Consider the following 14,952-nt stretch of genomic DNA (forward strand, 5'->3'; position numbering starts at 1 on the left):
AGTTTTTTAATAAAATAATCTCATGCGGCAAGAGAAGAGAGGATCAGGGGTTGGGGCCGCCGCCTCTTTGGTCTGTGGCTGGGGAGGGTGGGCTCCTCTTCGGGCTGGAGGGCTCTGTGGGCTGTGAGGGCAGAGGCTCGGTTCCAAGGTCAGATCCTGCAAGGGTTGAGTGGAAGAAAGAAAGGGTCAGGGCTGGGCTAAGTGGTCCCGCCACCCTCCCAACTAGCCCTGGCTCCTTACCTAGGCTTGGGGATGGGGGTGCCTCGAGTTTTGGCCTGCGCTTGAGGACAGGGGAGCGCTGAAGCCTCAGAGGCCGTTCTGAGGGACACAGAAAGGTTAGCTGACTGCATTCCTAGCAATTTTTCCCACTTCCAAGCCATGCAAGAGTGCATACACACTCTAAAAAAGCTACTGCCTTCAGTTTTCCTGTACCCTGTGTCCTCCCACCCCTGGCAGAGGTTGTTCTTTTGGAGGCAGAGCCAGGATTAGTAGGAAGGCTTGTCAAACCCTTGTACCTAGCCTTCTGGCTCTCTGATTTCTCCAAGGACCAGAGTCACAAAGGAAACCCAGGAGCCAAGCCTCCCCAATCTCCTGCACTCAAGCACACATGGAGGTGTGTCCCTCACCAGCAGGGGCCTGGAGCTGGTCCTCATGCACAGACACTGCTCGTCGCCCTGCCGAGAGAGGCCGTGGCCTCAGCTGGCCATCTGGGGGAGGCCGGGGTATCAGGGTATGCTCCCAACAGTTACTCCTACTCCAGCCCTTGCCTCCCATCTTCAACTCCCTAGGCCCCAGCCCAGGTTTGGGGGTAGTTTGCCTGCATACCTTCATTCCTGGGGCCCAAGCAAGGGTCCTCTGGAAGGCCCAGGCTATCTGGGGAGGGGCTGGCTCTGCAGGGGCTTGGGCTGGGACAAGGGGAGGGGGGTCCTGGACCATCCTGTTGGCCCCAACCACGGCCTCTGAGCTCTGCATTCAATTGCTGTCCCAATGTCTTCCAGGTGGCACACTCAGGCCCCTGACTCCCTGGGCCAGGTCTGCATGAGGGGTCTGTAGAGAGAAGGGTGTCAACCAAGACCCAGGCCAGGCCTTGAGCAATGATCTGACCCCCTCTCTTAACTGTCCCTGCACCTCCCGGAACTCACCAGCAGAGACAGAGTGGGTACGCGACTTGATTGAGATGGGAGGGGTCTCCGTGGAACTGTCCATAATGTCACCTGCAAGTTGGGGCTAGGGGCTTAGGCACCAGGCAGTAGGGGCAAGGGAAAGAATAACTCTGGTCTCTTCCCCTCCCCCAGGAGAACAACTGAGGTGAGGACTATCTTTTTTGGTACTGGGGATAGAACCCAGAGGTGCTTAACCACTGAGCAACATTCCCAGCCCTTTGTATTTTTTTTATTTTAAGACAGGGCCAAGAAGCTGAGGCTGGCTTTGAATTTGTGATCCTCCTGCCTCAATCTTCCAAGCCACTGGGATTACAGGAATGTGACCGTGCCTGGTTAGATGGGGACTATTTCTAAGGACACCTCCCTCCTTCCCCTTAATATACCAGCTTACCCCATGTTCCCACTTACCATCTGAGCCAGCTTTCTTGATCTCACCATCTTTGCTCTGTAGGAAACAAGACAGTCAAACCCCAGCCCTGCCTCTCACCCTAGCCTTATCCATTTGTTCATTCTTGTTCTTATCACCCAGGCACAGAATGCCTGTCATGGGCTGAGCAAGTACATGGCAAACTCAATCCCAGCCCCCTGAGAACTCATAGTCTGGGATGACAGATAGTTGGCACACTGAAATATGCATGCACAGTCATAGACACATAATGTTATTTCTTAATTCTGTGATGTACTTTTCACACTTTCTAAATAGAAGCTGGGTCTCACTTCATATCATATGTGTTCTTCCTGAAAAGCTATTAAGTAGATGGCACATAGGGCTGTGGCTGTGTTTTACTGGGGAGCAAACTGTGTGTGTGTTATTGGGGTTCAAATCCAGAATTTTACACATACTAGACAAGTGCTGTACCACTGAGTTATATCCCCCAGCCTTTTTTACTTTCAGACAGGGTCTCACTAAATTGCTCAGGTTGGCCTTGAACTTGGAGTCCTCCTGCCTTAGCCTCCCCAAATAGCTGGGATTAGAGGCATGGGCTACCACACCCAGCTGGATGGACTGTGGTTCTTAATAGGGACTGTGATTAAAGACTGACATTAGCAAGGGGGGAACTACAGGGATGACTGAGGCGGAACCTGGTGTAACCCATGATGAGACTGGATAGGAGGCAGGGAGGAGTCGTGTTGTGAAGCACATGAAGAGGCCCTGAGATGCCCCAAAGGAGGAGAGTAGTGAGGCCTGAGGTGGCCAAGGCCCTGTAGGACCATATAGCAGGATTAGGAGTTTGGATACGGTCTTGAGGGGAAGCCCCTGGGCTGTTTCAAGCACAGGGAAAAAGGTCTTGATTTCTGTTAGATCTGCAGGAAAGTACTTTCCTAGATCCTAGAAGAGATCAGAAGCCAGAAGGGAAGAAAGTTAAGGTTGATGACTATTTTGAGAAAGAAGGGAGTTGAACTGATAATTAAATATGTGTGTGTCATAATTCTCCCTCTTGGTCACATATGTCACCCACAGATTGCCACATGTCTCCTGCCCCCTCACTTCACACTCATGACCTCCCCAACTCACTTGCTTCCTCTTGCCTTCGGCACCCCCACTGCCTCGGCTTACGCCAATCCTCTGCAGCATCACTTGTACCCGCTGTTCAAACGATGGGGCCAACTCTGTGTCTCCCCGTTCCAAGGGCCGCCGCTGGGACAGAGAGAAGTGACGAGAGAGCCCACTGCCCTTAGTTCCAGAAAAGTCCTTATCCCCATCACCAGGCCTCACCTTGTCAGGTCTGGTACCCAGTGTTGCCTCCTCCTCAGCAGGCAGCAGTATCATTGAGTAGGCCTTGCTCTCCCGTGTGTAGCGAGGCCGGCTCCTGCGGGCAGGGTCAGGGCTGCTGGTGCCCCCCTCAACCCCACCAGGATCTTCACCACGCCCAGGCCGGGCTGGTGTCCGCAGCAAGTCTCCAAGTGTAGTTTTCCGGGTACGGGCAGCTGCCCCAGGGCTGGTCTCTAAATCAGGCCGGGGACCCCGTGTTGAACGAGGCTTCTTAAAGGCAAAGAGAGTGCCCAGCTTCTTTCGAAGTGTACGGGGTACAGGAGCAGCACCCCCCTCAGTGGCCAGGTCCTCCTCGGGGACCCAACTGTGGGGATAACCAGCAGTAAGTGCAGAAGTTCATGGGCAGCACCACCCACCCACCTTCAGAAATGCCCCTCACTCACAGACGATCCTGCTGGATCAGCCTTTTGGAGAAGAACTCCTCCACACCCTCATCCACGCGGGCACTGAGCCCGTTCCCTTCTTGTGGCAGGGCCGGAGGCACCTGGGCAACACCATGAGGTCAGGGGTCAGGACTGGGTGCGCTTGTGTCTTCTCCCTCCAGTGTAGCTGTCAGACCTGGTGACACTGGGAGCTGGGGTAGCCCTAGGGGGTGCTACTGATACCAGACCCTCCACGGTCCAGTGTTGGGCAGAGGTACTCCCTCTGCTGCTGCCCCAGCCCCCCAGCCCTCACTTTCTTGTCTAAGTATCCCATGTCCTGAACCACTGGGCCACTAGTAGGCTACAGCCCTCCCACCCACTAGGGTCACATACTCCTACTTGGCACTGCTCCTAATAGTTCCTGCAGTACCCTCACCCCCACCCCCACCCCACCCGGCCTGCTGCCGGCTCAGTGGCGCCAGCTGCTGCGTCAGACCCTCGGGGGGGCCTCAGGCCGGCTTCTGCCTTCCGCTGGTACCCGACCCACACATGCATCTCCCCACTCATACCCAACAGTCGCGCAGCAGCAGTCGCAGGATTGTCCCCACGGCTTGGCTGCCTAGCATCTATCAGTAACACCCAGGGAGGGAGGGCAAGGCAGACACCCTCCCTCACACATCCACCCGTGCACCGGGCCACTCTGAGGCGCATCCCACACACCAGTGGCCTCTCAGGCATGGCCGGGGGTAGCGGGTATCTGGGAAGAAGCCAGGACGTGACTGAGGTCTTGCGACCAAGTGGCCTTGGGCCCCCATGACCCGACTCCCTGCCCACTATCACCCGTGAGGAGCGACCCGGCCACTTATGACCCTCAGGTCTACAAGCTCCTGATGGGGGAAGGGCGCTCACCTGGGGGCCCCCCGGCGGCGGGCGATGGTGGTGCTGGCGGCGTGGCCGCGGCCGGGCCCGGGTCGGATGGCGCAGGGGTTGTCCAGCGGGTGGCAGGTCCATACGAGGCAGCGGGCCAGCCGGAGGTCCGGGGGCGGCGGGGCTCGGAGAGCCACGCGCGGATGGCCCTGCCTGCGGCTCCGCATCTTCCCCCGGAGCCGCCAGCTCGGGCTCCTGCTCGGCTTCCTCAGCAGCACCTGAGGCGAGAGCACCAGAAGAGCACAGAGCGCGGAGCCGGAGGAGGTGGCGGTGGAGGCGCTAGGGCGGCGGGGGACCCGCCCAGGGCGCGGGGAGGGGCCCGGCTATGCCGCCAGCCCCTCCCCCGCCGCCACTGTCCGTGGTGCTGAGCGCGGCCCCGAGCGCGCGGCTCCGCACCATTGTCAAGCACGCGCGTTCTGGGGGGTAGGGAACAGGCAGGGAAGGCTAAGGAGACGGTGTGGTGTTTTGGCCCTGATCTGCTCAAGGCTCACTGCGTGCTGACCTCAGCTTTGCAGGTTGCACAGGGTCCTGGCCTGGCCCAGGCAAGGGTTAGGGAGTACTGGAGACGGGACTGAATGAGTGCCAAGGTGTCCAGGTCCCCAGGTCTAATGGAGAGAGTTTCAGCCCACTTGAGTAAACTCTCCTCGCCCCAAGACCTTGACTTACTGTGATCGTAGGGAACCAGCTGAAAACAGTGACTGGGCTCAGGCCATTTTGGTGAAGGGCAGTAATCCTGATGAGGAGGGCACAACTCCAGAAAAACTGTCTCTCACCTTCCATACCCCAGAGCAAGATGGAAAGATCTGGATTTCTAGGCCTAGAATTCTGAGAGTACTTACCTTCTCCTCCTCTTCCTCCACTTCCTTCTCTTCCTCAGGGAAGAAAAGACATTCTAATTCCCCAGGTCTGAGGGAGCAGGATGTACCTCCATCCAGTGCTGGTAGGGCAGGGGGCATTGCTACTGGTGCCTGCTCAGCCAGACTCTCCACCTGTAATACCAGACAACCTAGAGATGGGCAGTGCTAAGGGAATCCCAGAGTAGCCCTGGACTACATGACCTCAAAAGACATTACAGAGCCCCTGTAAGGAGGATGGCTAGGTCACAGCATGTGTGCATGTGCAAATGTGTGCAGTTCCTCACCAGCCGATCCTGGGCTGCACTTAGACCAGCCAGAGCCTGAGTCACAATGCTGTCTGCCAGGGTACCTGTGACTGACAGCCGCATATCCCTGTGGGTAGGAAAGGGTAGGGGTTAGTGGGCTGGCTCTGCTCAGCCTTAACCCAGTTCAGCTCCACCCAACCTACCTGAGCCTAGTGAAGACATCTTGCAGCAGCTGCTCTGGGAGCAGTTCTGGTAGGCCCCTTGAGCCTACAAGGACCCCTTCTAGCTGCTCCCTCCAGCCAGGTCCCTGCAGCATCCGTGGACAGAGGCTCCTTGTTGTATCTAGTGTAGCCTGAGTGAAGTCCTGGGCAAAGGTCCAAGTATGATGAGGTTGTGGGTAGAACTCAGGCCCCTTGGCTTGAGGCTGTGACCCCTACAAACCCTCACTGGCTCAAGTGATATCGCTGTCAGGTCTATAGGATGAGGATATGCATACGGAGGTAAGCCTTCATATGGAGATAGGGCTGGGGCAGGAGTATCATCTCACCTGGATATCCTGGCGGCAGACTTCGCCCACCTGTCCCAAGAGTCCCTCTAGCTTCTGCTGCAGCTGCCATTGATAGCTTGGGGACTTCCCAGCCTCATATAGAATGGGGAGTATCTGAGGATCAAAGAGTAGAAGGAGTTACAAGATGACATATGACTAAGAGGGGAACGGGCCTTCTAATGGGAGGAGGAGTGCTCACACTGAGAGAGAAGTTGGCATTTTGGATGGCATCCTCAGCCTGGTGCACAGCAGCTTCACCCTGAGGCCCAGCCCCACAGCCCAACAGCTCCATGTGCTCCTGCACCGACTGACACAGTTCGTTCACTTCCTGGGGGTATTAAGGATCAGTCCCAGCCTTGGCCCCTTCCAGTCCCCCAAACCCTGTCTACATCCTTCCCAAGGTCTCTAAAGTCACCCAACCAGGCCAGCTGGTTAGGAATCCTCTTTAAGGAAGAGAGCAGCATCTCTTCCTTTGAGCCATTTTAGGGACTCTATACTTCCTAAGTGCCCAGAACAGGACGGAAAGAAGCTGTGAGTCATTCTATGGTGTTGAAGCTCAGTCTGTCCACCACCTACCTAGATAGAGAATCGATGGATGGGCGTGTGTGTGTGATAAGCAAGGCTGGGGGGAGAGATTCGAGAATGAGAAGTCATGGAGGAGGGACTGGGGTTCACATGGAGGTGAGGAATACATTCTGTTGTTGCTTTGGTTTTTTGTTTGTTTTGAAGTACTAAGGCTTGAAGCCAGGGCTTGCACATGCCAGACAAAAGTTCTATTACTGAACTATATTCCCAGACATTTTTGTTTTTTATTTTGAGACAGGGTCTCACCAAGTTGCCCAGGCTGACCTCAAGAACTTTCATTTTCCTGCCTCAGCCTCCCTAGTAGCTGATTACAGGGATTACAGGGGTGCACCACTGCACCTGTCTGAGTAGTGCATGTTGAGAACTGGTCCAGAGGCAGGACCAAGGGGGACTGTAAGGGCTCCAATGTGGACAGGAGGAAACTGGATGGACCTGGAAAGATACCTAAATCTCTGTCCACAGCACTTGGAAATTGGGCTCTGGGTTAGAGAATCAGACTTTGGGGAGATAAGATCACTTGAAAATGTGTATAGCGTGAAGCCACCACAGGACGTTGGACTAAGGTGTCTGGAGCTCAGGAGAGAAATGGAGTTTGGGAATGCAGAGGTAGGGACATGTTGAAAAGTCTATGTAGTGGAGGGAAGATGCCAGAAATGGAGCTGCTGAGTTTGGCCACACAGGTCAGTGGAGAAAGGAGGAGAGTGCTGTTGAGTGGAAAATCAGAGAAGTCACTACAGGAAGTGAGGGAGGATTTTAAAATACATCCAGTCTTCAACAGGAGAGTCTGTTTACATACTTAAATTAAGGAAGCCAGAGGTGTTATGTGAAAAGCTATTTCAGTAGTGGTTGGCTGTCTCTAGACCAAGGAGAGAGAACTGTCTGGGCAGCAGAACTCTGGCACCCAGGCTCCAGGAGAGTGAGACCCTCAGACTCATGGAGGCTCCTGGGTACTCAAGGCTGGGGCAGGCAACGCTGACCTGCTCTGAGTGGTCTGAGATCTGACCCGGTGGCTGAAGGCAGGATGCATGGTCAGAAGAGGCAGAATTTGCCTGGTTATTCCTCAAGAGACAGGCTTGGATCTGGTGGAAAGAGACATTGAGAAATGGCAGGGGGTGGAAACATTAAGTGGAGAAGGGCAGGGGAAGAGGGGACCCCACCTGGTGGACTGCACGTGCTGTTAATTCTGGGCGGCTCCGCTGTGCCTGAGCCACATCATTCAGTGGCAGAGGCATGGTCTTCAGGCTGTGGTTCTGTTCCAGGGCCTGGGCCACGTCCAGCAAGCCCAGAGCAGATGTGTGGTTCCGGTCCCAGATCACAGACCTGGGCCAGGCTGGACTTCAGTTGGGTGCTGAGTCCCACAAGACCCCACCTAACCCACAGGCCTTGTCTATTCAGCTGGCCTGCTCCTTCAGCCCCACCCCTTAATTCAGCACTCTGCTTCTTGCCACGCCCTCCTACCCTTTGGTCCTACCCCTACTATGACCCTGCCCACCGGAGCCTTGTGTTGACTCGTAGTGCCTTGGCCAGCATCTTGGCACCCGCATCCCCCATGGCATTGCCACTGATATCCAGTGCTGTCAGGTTAGGATCGGTGCCCAGGGCCCGGAGCAGGACGCTGGCGCCTAGCTTTAGCCTTGACTCAGCCACAGACAGAGACTGCAAAGGCTAGGATTAAAAGAAAGCTATTGATATTGGAGTCAGGTGATTAGCAAGGCAGGCAGGTTGCAGGGTCTGAGAAAGCAGGTAAGAAGGGTCAAAGAGGTCTATTGCCTGAGGACCTTGCAAGGTCCCCTGAACTCACACAGTCGTCATCCTGCACGAGCTGGACAATCCGGTGCAGGACGTCATCCAGGGTCTCCCTGTGGACAGGGCTACTGTTGGGTAGGGGACTAGGATAGTGGGGTGCTGTCTTGGAAGGCCAGGGGTGAAATGGGGGCTCACCTGCACCGGACGTTGAAGTTCCTTCCAAGCGCCACATGTCTTAGGGACCGGCTCCTCCCAATGGCCAGCACCAAGGTCACCATGTCTGAGCCGAAACCTGGGGGTGACTAGCGTCATACACAAGGGTATGCTGTGGGGGCAAGGTGAATGGGTGATGAGAGGATGTGTTCCCCAGCAGCTTCACCATTATCTGCCAGATCCAAGGAGCTCACAGCGCTGGCATCACACACTAAGTCTTGTATCACCTGGGCACCAGCTGAGCGCAGCTGAAGGTAGAAAGTAGGATGCTCAGACCACTCAGGCTGCAGTGGGGAGGGCAGGCAGGCAACAGCCCCACTCTTTCCCTCTCCCAGTCCCACTCCTGTGTGCCTGTGCCTCTCACACCTAGAGCAGCATGCTCACCTCACAAGCGCTGAGGTCCAGGTGCAGGTCACGGATGTGTGTATTGAGTGCCAGGCCATCTAAAAGGGCCCTAGGAAAGGACAGATGTCACAGGAGATAGCTGAAGCTGGAAAGGGGGCCCCAGGATTCAAACAAATACCAAGAAGGCAAGACCATGGGGGAAGTTGTGGGTGCTTTAGGAGCAGGGTGAGGCACCAGAGGACTGATTAGGGGGTTGCCACATATGTGGGAATACGAGGGTGCACAGAGAAACTGACCTGAGAGCATCCGGTGGCAGCTTGCAGCCCGCCAGGCCCAGGTGCTTCAGTGTCCCAGCACGGCTCAAGAAGAGCTGCAGTGCAGCAGGTGCGGCCCGGGACTTCCTGGGGTGGGAAGTGGGAGAAGTAAGCTTCAGGTGCAAGGAGGCCCTGGCAGCCTCTTCCTGCTTCCACCTGTCCCCCTTACGAGCGGGAGAAGATGTTCCTTGAAGCGTCAAGGTAGTTGAGACTGGAGCAGCAGCCTCGGGACAGCGCTGCAAAGAGCTGCAGGAGGGGGGCTTTGGTTACACGGGCTAGAGGACTGGGCCCTCCCCACCCCTGCCCCACTCTTCAGTCTACCCAGCTTGGACAGCCAGGCCCCACCCCATCATCCCCTCGTGACCACCCTCTCACAGTGTCCAGGGCAGTGTCAGTGCCTGCAAGATTCAGGAACGTCAGAACATTAGGACGGCTCAGGAAACTGTAGAGGCCCTGGTGGAAGGATGCCAGCCAGAGTCAGGAATCACCTAGCGCTTCCTGATGTCCCGCTGCCTGCAGCAATCCTAATCTCTTGAAGACAGCCACTCACCCCATTGTCTTCAGAGGCCCCCAGGGCCCCCGGATTCCCAGAAAGGTCCAGGTGGGTCAGGGCAGAATCAAAGCCAGCATTGATGGCCAGTGCCCTGCCCAGAGCCCTCATTCCTGAAGGGCGTGGAAAGGGTGGTCCATCAATCAGGCAAATGCCCCTTCCCTTCTCCTACCCCACTGGCCACCCCACCCACCTCGATGTGTCAGTCCTGTCTGTGCTAGGCTGAGTTTCTTCAGGGCTCCTGGACGATGCTCTAAGTGTCTGCTGAGTGCAGCCATGCCTGGGGATGGGACAGTGTTGTGAGACTTACCTCTTCCAGCCACGTGCCCCAGGGCTACCCCAGACTCAGCCATACCTCTGTCATCCAGCAAGTTCCCTGCCAAGCTGAGTTCCCGAAGTCCAGAGCTTGAATGTCCTGCCAGTGCCTGGGCTAGTCGCCGGACAAAGTCTCTAAGGACCAAGATGCCAGACATGAGACTTTAACCCTGGATTCCCAAGCGTTCACAAGGTCACTAGTCCCCAGTCCCAAGTCCTGGATTGCCCTCCCCAAACCCTACCCTTTCCCCTCACCCCCTTAGGCCACAGGTCTCCAGCACCAGCTCCTCCAGGTGGGACGACTGACTCATCATGTGCAGAATCTGTTCTGAGACCTCGAGGCTCTGACACCAGAGGATAATGGCTCAGGAGGCTGCACCTGGGTCCCCACACCCTTGGCCTCCCTGCCCTACACCCTCACCAGCTTCATGTCCACACAGGAGAGACACCGGAACCACAGGTTGTAGGACAGGGCAGCCACACTCAAGGCCAAGTCCCTGGGTGAGGTGGGGCAGAGACAGAGCTCAGGGCCTTCTGGCCAGATTCTAGGCCCAGCATCCCCTCTACAGAGAGGCAGAGGCCCAGTAATATGGGTCCTAGAATTCTCCACCCCTTCCAATCCTGGCAGGCCCCGCACCGGCTGCCAAGGTGACTGAAGTCTCCTAGGTTGAAATGGCGGCACCCCTGACGATGGTAGATGGTGTCCACATCCTGGATGGGAAGAAAGTGTCTACAAACAGCTTCAGACCACAAAGGGTTAGGAGGGTCTCAGCATACACGGAGGACCAGATATCTTCAGAGCACCCAAAGAGGACACTACTCTTACCCACTGAATCTCTTCTTGAAAAGGGAAGCCATTGTAGTCACACAGAGCCTCATATGTCTCCAAGAAGCCACCTGGGGAGGTAGGTGCCAGGGGTATGATAGAGGGAAGGAGAGAGACAGAGGTCAGAGATGGAGGAAGATCAGATCCAGGCTGGGTGGTGGCTGTGACCCAACTCAAGTTGTTCTGTCCAGTTGGGAGTCCCCCAACTCCAGGTCTGGGGCTAATAGGCTGGGGAAGGCCAGAAGGTCTATGTGGCCCTGCCTTGGTCCTCACCACAGGGGCTGCCAGGTGCAGTGGACTCTGGGGAGCTGCTTCTTTCCAAGCGAGCCAGCATGGAAGGTGGTGTGGGCTTCCGGAATAGCTTCCTGGGAAGGGAGTAAAGGGGAAGAGGCAAGGGACTTCTAGTCCCTGAGAAGTGAAACAGTCCACTGGTGCCCATCCAGAGCATCTCCTGCTGCCCTCCTTCAGCCCTTCACTGTTTTCCAGCCTCACCCAAGGGTGGAGCGAGGGAAGACCTTCTTGATGGCTGCAGCCACATGCTGGGCCATCTGTTCCAAGGCAGCTACACCAGGAAACTCCAGGACCAGCTCAGGCAATGATTCCAGTTCAAAGGTGACCTGGGAGGGAGAGTAGAACTGCTGGGCCCCAACTCACCTGTGGGAACAGATGTCCCTCCCTTCCAGAGCCCCATGTGTAGGGAGTGAAGAGTAGGCTGCAGGCCCAGGTGGAGTACCAGATGTCTCACCTGAGGAGGTGTCTCTTGCAGGGCCATGGCCTGGACCTCCAGGTAGCTGAATGTACAATCCACCTAGGGAGTGCTTGGATCAGCTGGGACCAATCCCTAAGCCCACTGTCATGGGAGCCCAGCTTTTTGTGCAGCCTGGAGCTCAGAGCTAGACTCATCCAGACTCCCCTCTTTTTGCTGCCTGGAGCCCAGTGCTGTTGGAAAGCCTGAGCCCACAAGGGCAAGGACAACTCTGTGGATGCAGCCCCCTAGCCAAGGAAGCTTCTGGAGGGCAAGTGGGGAGCCAGGCCCTGGAACTTACCCTGAGAGGGAGGCAGGTGTGGAGCAGGTAGGCCCTCCATCGTAACAGTGCCTGGGGGAAGACAGAATCTGATAATATAGGCAGAGCAAGAAGTTTCTTGTTGGGCCCTGGCACTCTCCCAGGCTCTCTTCCTACCACCATACCAGGATATGACTTCGTTCCCCACTCTCCTGTGGTAGCCAGGTTTTCAGGAGCAGCTCGGCCTCCTTGGGCCACAGGAATCTGGTGATCTCGCCTGTGGAAGGACAATGCTGGGTGACTTTGGTCGCACCCAGGGTCTGTGCCAGGCTGGGTGCTGAGGGCTCATCTACCAGGAAGTCCCCAAGAAGTGGGGTGGATGCAGGGACACCCGGCCTCAGGAGGAGCACAATCCCTGGGGGCGGGCGTTGAAGGGGGCCTTTGGGTTAGGGTCACGCTGCCTCCTCTGGGCCCATTGGACGGGAAGGGCCAGCACTTACCTCGCAGCTCACAAGATATGCCGTCGAGGGTCTGGGCCATGGGACCGGGCCAGCCGGGGCGGCCCAACGATCTCGGGCGGGAAAGAGCAGCCAGCGGGAGCACACACAGGAAGCCCGGGCCCAGGGCGGCACAGCAGCCACCTGTTCCTCCTGCAGCGGAAGGTACGCGCCGCTTCCTGCCAAGCCGCCCCCAGCCGGGCCCCTCCCCGCCCCAGCCTCGCAGGCTGAGAGCTGCCCCGGTTCGGGACTGTGGGGGAGGGGCGAGTTCCAGCTGCCCACCAGTCCTGTCACGCAGGAGCTTCTCCACCAGGGTACACACGCGGGTGGCAGTGATGTGGCGGAGATTCACGCGAGTCCCGTGCCTCCTGCTGTTCCTCGCGCCCTACTTCCACCCCACTCCGCAGTACCCGCTACGGACACGAGGGGTCGCTGCAGCCCGGGGATCCCTGCGGCACATCCTAGTCGTTCCCTCCAAAGCCTAGGCTAGGAGGACGCGGCAGGCGCCCTGTTGCTCCGAACTTGGAGTCCGTGACTCCCGAGAAATCCACGAACTTTTTAAGGGTCGGGGGAAAAAATGGCAAGTGCCCAGCACGGTGGCACATGCCTGTAATTCCAGCGACTGGGAAGGCCGCAGAAGGATAGAAAATTCGAGATCGACCTCAGCAATTTAATGAGACCCTGTCTCATAAAAAAATAAATAAATAAACATTTTAAAAGGCTGGGGATGTGGCTCAGTGGTAAAGCACCCCTGGGTTCAATCCCCAATACCAAAAACTTCTCAGTGAGACAAGGAGATGAGAATTCTTCTGCCCTCGGCCACGGAGAGATCAAAAGACAAGGAAAGTGCCAGGTGTAGTGGTTAATGCTTGTAACCCTAGGCACTTGGGAGGCTGCGGCAGAAGGATCTCAATTCCGAGGTCAGCTTCAGCAACTTGGCGAGACTCTGTCTCAAACAAATAAAAAAGGGTGAGGGGTGTAGTTCAGTGGTAAAGCATACGTGAATTCAATCCCTAAGTACCACAAAAATAAAAACCCAAAGACACAAAAAGCAGGAGAGACCAATACTAGGCATTGGCTGGATTTCCTTTCCTTTTCTAGCTACCCTTCCCAGACTTGGGGCTTGGAGAGAGTGGGAGCATCCTCCAGACATGATACCCTCCCCAGCCCCCCATCAAAAACAAAAACCAAAACCAAACTCAGTCCCAGCTACTTCTCTGGAGGCTGAGGCAGGGGTACACTTTAGCCCAGGTGTTCAGTGCCAGCCTTAGCAACATAACTGGACTTTCTCCTCTCAAAAACAAAACAGGTTTAGGGATGTAGCCCAGTGGTACCAGCATGCATGAAGCCCTGGGTTTGACCCTCAGCACTGCAAAAAGCAAAATCAAATTTAATACCCACTTGCTGGGTCCCTAAGTAGATTGGGACATAGGTGAAAGTTTAAATAGCACCAACTTGAGGGAAGTCTCCTCCACTTAAGCAACAGGCATATGGTGTGACAATTAAGGGTGGACAGGGAGGACTTGGCTGGAAAGGATTTTGCAAATGAAGAACTGCACAAAGGCAAGAGGCCCTGCTGCCTCCTGTATTGGAAAAGAGCCTGGACTGAGACCCATGATTCTAAGGCCATGTAAACCAAAGACTCTGAAGGATGATAACTCAGTCTTGCCACAGTATGGTCAAGAATGCACTGTCTTATTTTGACACTCAACAAGTTACTTAGCCTTTCTGGTCTCCTAATTCCTTTTTTGGCAGTACTAGAGATTGAACCCAGGGCTTTCCACAAGTACTCTACTACTGAGCCACATCCTCAGCCCTTATTTATTTTTAGTTGTAGATGGACACAATACTTTTTATTTATATGTGGTGACAAGGATTGACCCATGCCTCATACGTGCTAATGCTAGGCAAGTGCTTTACCATTGAGCTCTAACCCCAATCCAGTCCTTATTTTATTTGATTTTGAAACAGGGACTAGCTTGCTAAGTTGCTGAGACTGGCCTCCAATTTGCAATCCTCCTGTCTCAGTCTCCCTGGTATTATAGGCATGTCCCTCCATACCTCACTTCGAATTCCTTTTTTATAAACAGAAATTATTGAGTGTCACTGATGATTTCATTTTTATTAAGAGAAGGGCTCACAACACTGCCAGACCCTCAGTGAGCACTTGCATTTGCCAAGTCTACCATGGCAACCCTGGGTCTTCAGAACAGAACGATAAAAAAAAAAAAACCCACCTCACTGAGATTTTTTTGTTGAGAATGACAAGGAAAAGAGAAATACAAGAGGGAGTGACTGTGAAAGAGCTGCAGCAGCTCCCAGGCAGAAGGCCAGCAGCAACACTGGCAGGTCAGTCCCTGTGTCTATTGAGTGATTGGGCAGACAGGGTCTGCTGAGGAAATAAGGATCTGCATGGAGATTATGTGGTGCTAGGCACATAATTGCTGGTCAGGGCAGTAGTGACAAAACCAAAATAAAACAAAAAACTAACTGGTATCAGAGATCAGGAATGTTCAGCTCCTACAAGTGACAGTGACTCAGTGAGACCTTCAGCATGTTCTGGACGGCACACCATGTCGTGGGCATGCAGGATATGTTAAAGCTTCTAATGGAAAATCAGCCCTTCCTGCTGAGTAGCAGAGGATGAGGACGCCCGGTGCTGCCATGCAGCTCACTTAACAG

The 14,952-nt window shown here is 55.3% G+C and overlaps 1 protein-coding gene across 2 annotated transcripts; it reads right to left on the reverse strand.

Annotated features, from left to right (window-relative positions):
- Positions 1-18: 18 nt before the first annotated feature.
- CARMIL2 (capping protein regulator and myosin 1 linker 2) lies at positions 19-12,671 on the reverse strand. 2 transcript variants are annotated; one of them, XM_079118289.1, is made up of 39 exons: positions 12,274-12,671; positions 11,959-12,050; positions 11,816-11,866; positions 11,515-11,577; positions 11,262-11,386; positions 11,043-11,134; positions 10,770-10,840; positions 10,581-10,654; positions 10,365-10,440; positions 10,199-10,287; positions 9,984-10,078; positions 9,822-9,908; positions 9,629-9,741; positions 9,454-9,531; positions 9,248-9,324; positions 9,061-9,165; positions 8,804-8,873; positions 8,586-8,667; positions 8,402-8,498; positions 8,262-8,319; positions 7,953-8,125; positions 7,618-7,780; positions 7,438-7,539; positions 6,075-6,203; positions 5,876-5,989; positions 5,532-5,692; positions 5,368-5,455; positions 5,066-5,215; positions 4,893-4,959; positions 4,209-4,444; positions 3,321-3,421; positions 2,881-3,241; positions 2,680-2,802; positions 1,572-1,608; positions 1,143-1,214; positions 826-1,047; positions 627-707; positions 241-318; positions 19-156 (listed from the first exon to the last, which is right to left on the reverse strand). In XM_079118289.1, exons 1-39 carry the CDS (start codon positions 12,311-12,313, stop codon positions 44-46), a joined length of 4,206 nt encoding a protein of 1,401 aa, XP_078974415.1. In that variant the 5' UTR covers positions 12,314-12,671; the 3' UTR covers positions 19-43. The 2 variants fall into 2 exon arrangements, with proteins under 2 accessions (XP_078974415.1, XP_078974416.1); XM_079118290.1 differs by lacking the exon at positions 627-707.
- Between the last annotated feature and the right edge of the window lie 2,281 nt (positions 12,672-14,952).

The sequence above is a fragment of the Sciurus vulgaris genome (genome assembly GCF_902686455.1).
Source record: "Sciurus vulgaris genome assembly, chromosome: 17".
NCBI classification, from domain to species: Eukaryota; Metazoa; Chordata; class Mammalia; order Rodentia; family Sciuridae; genus Sciurus; species Sciurus vulgaris.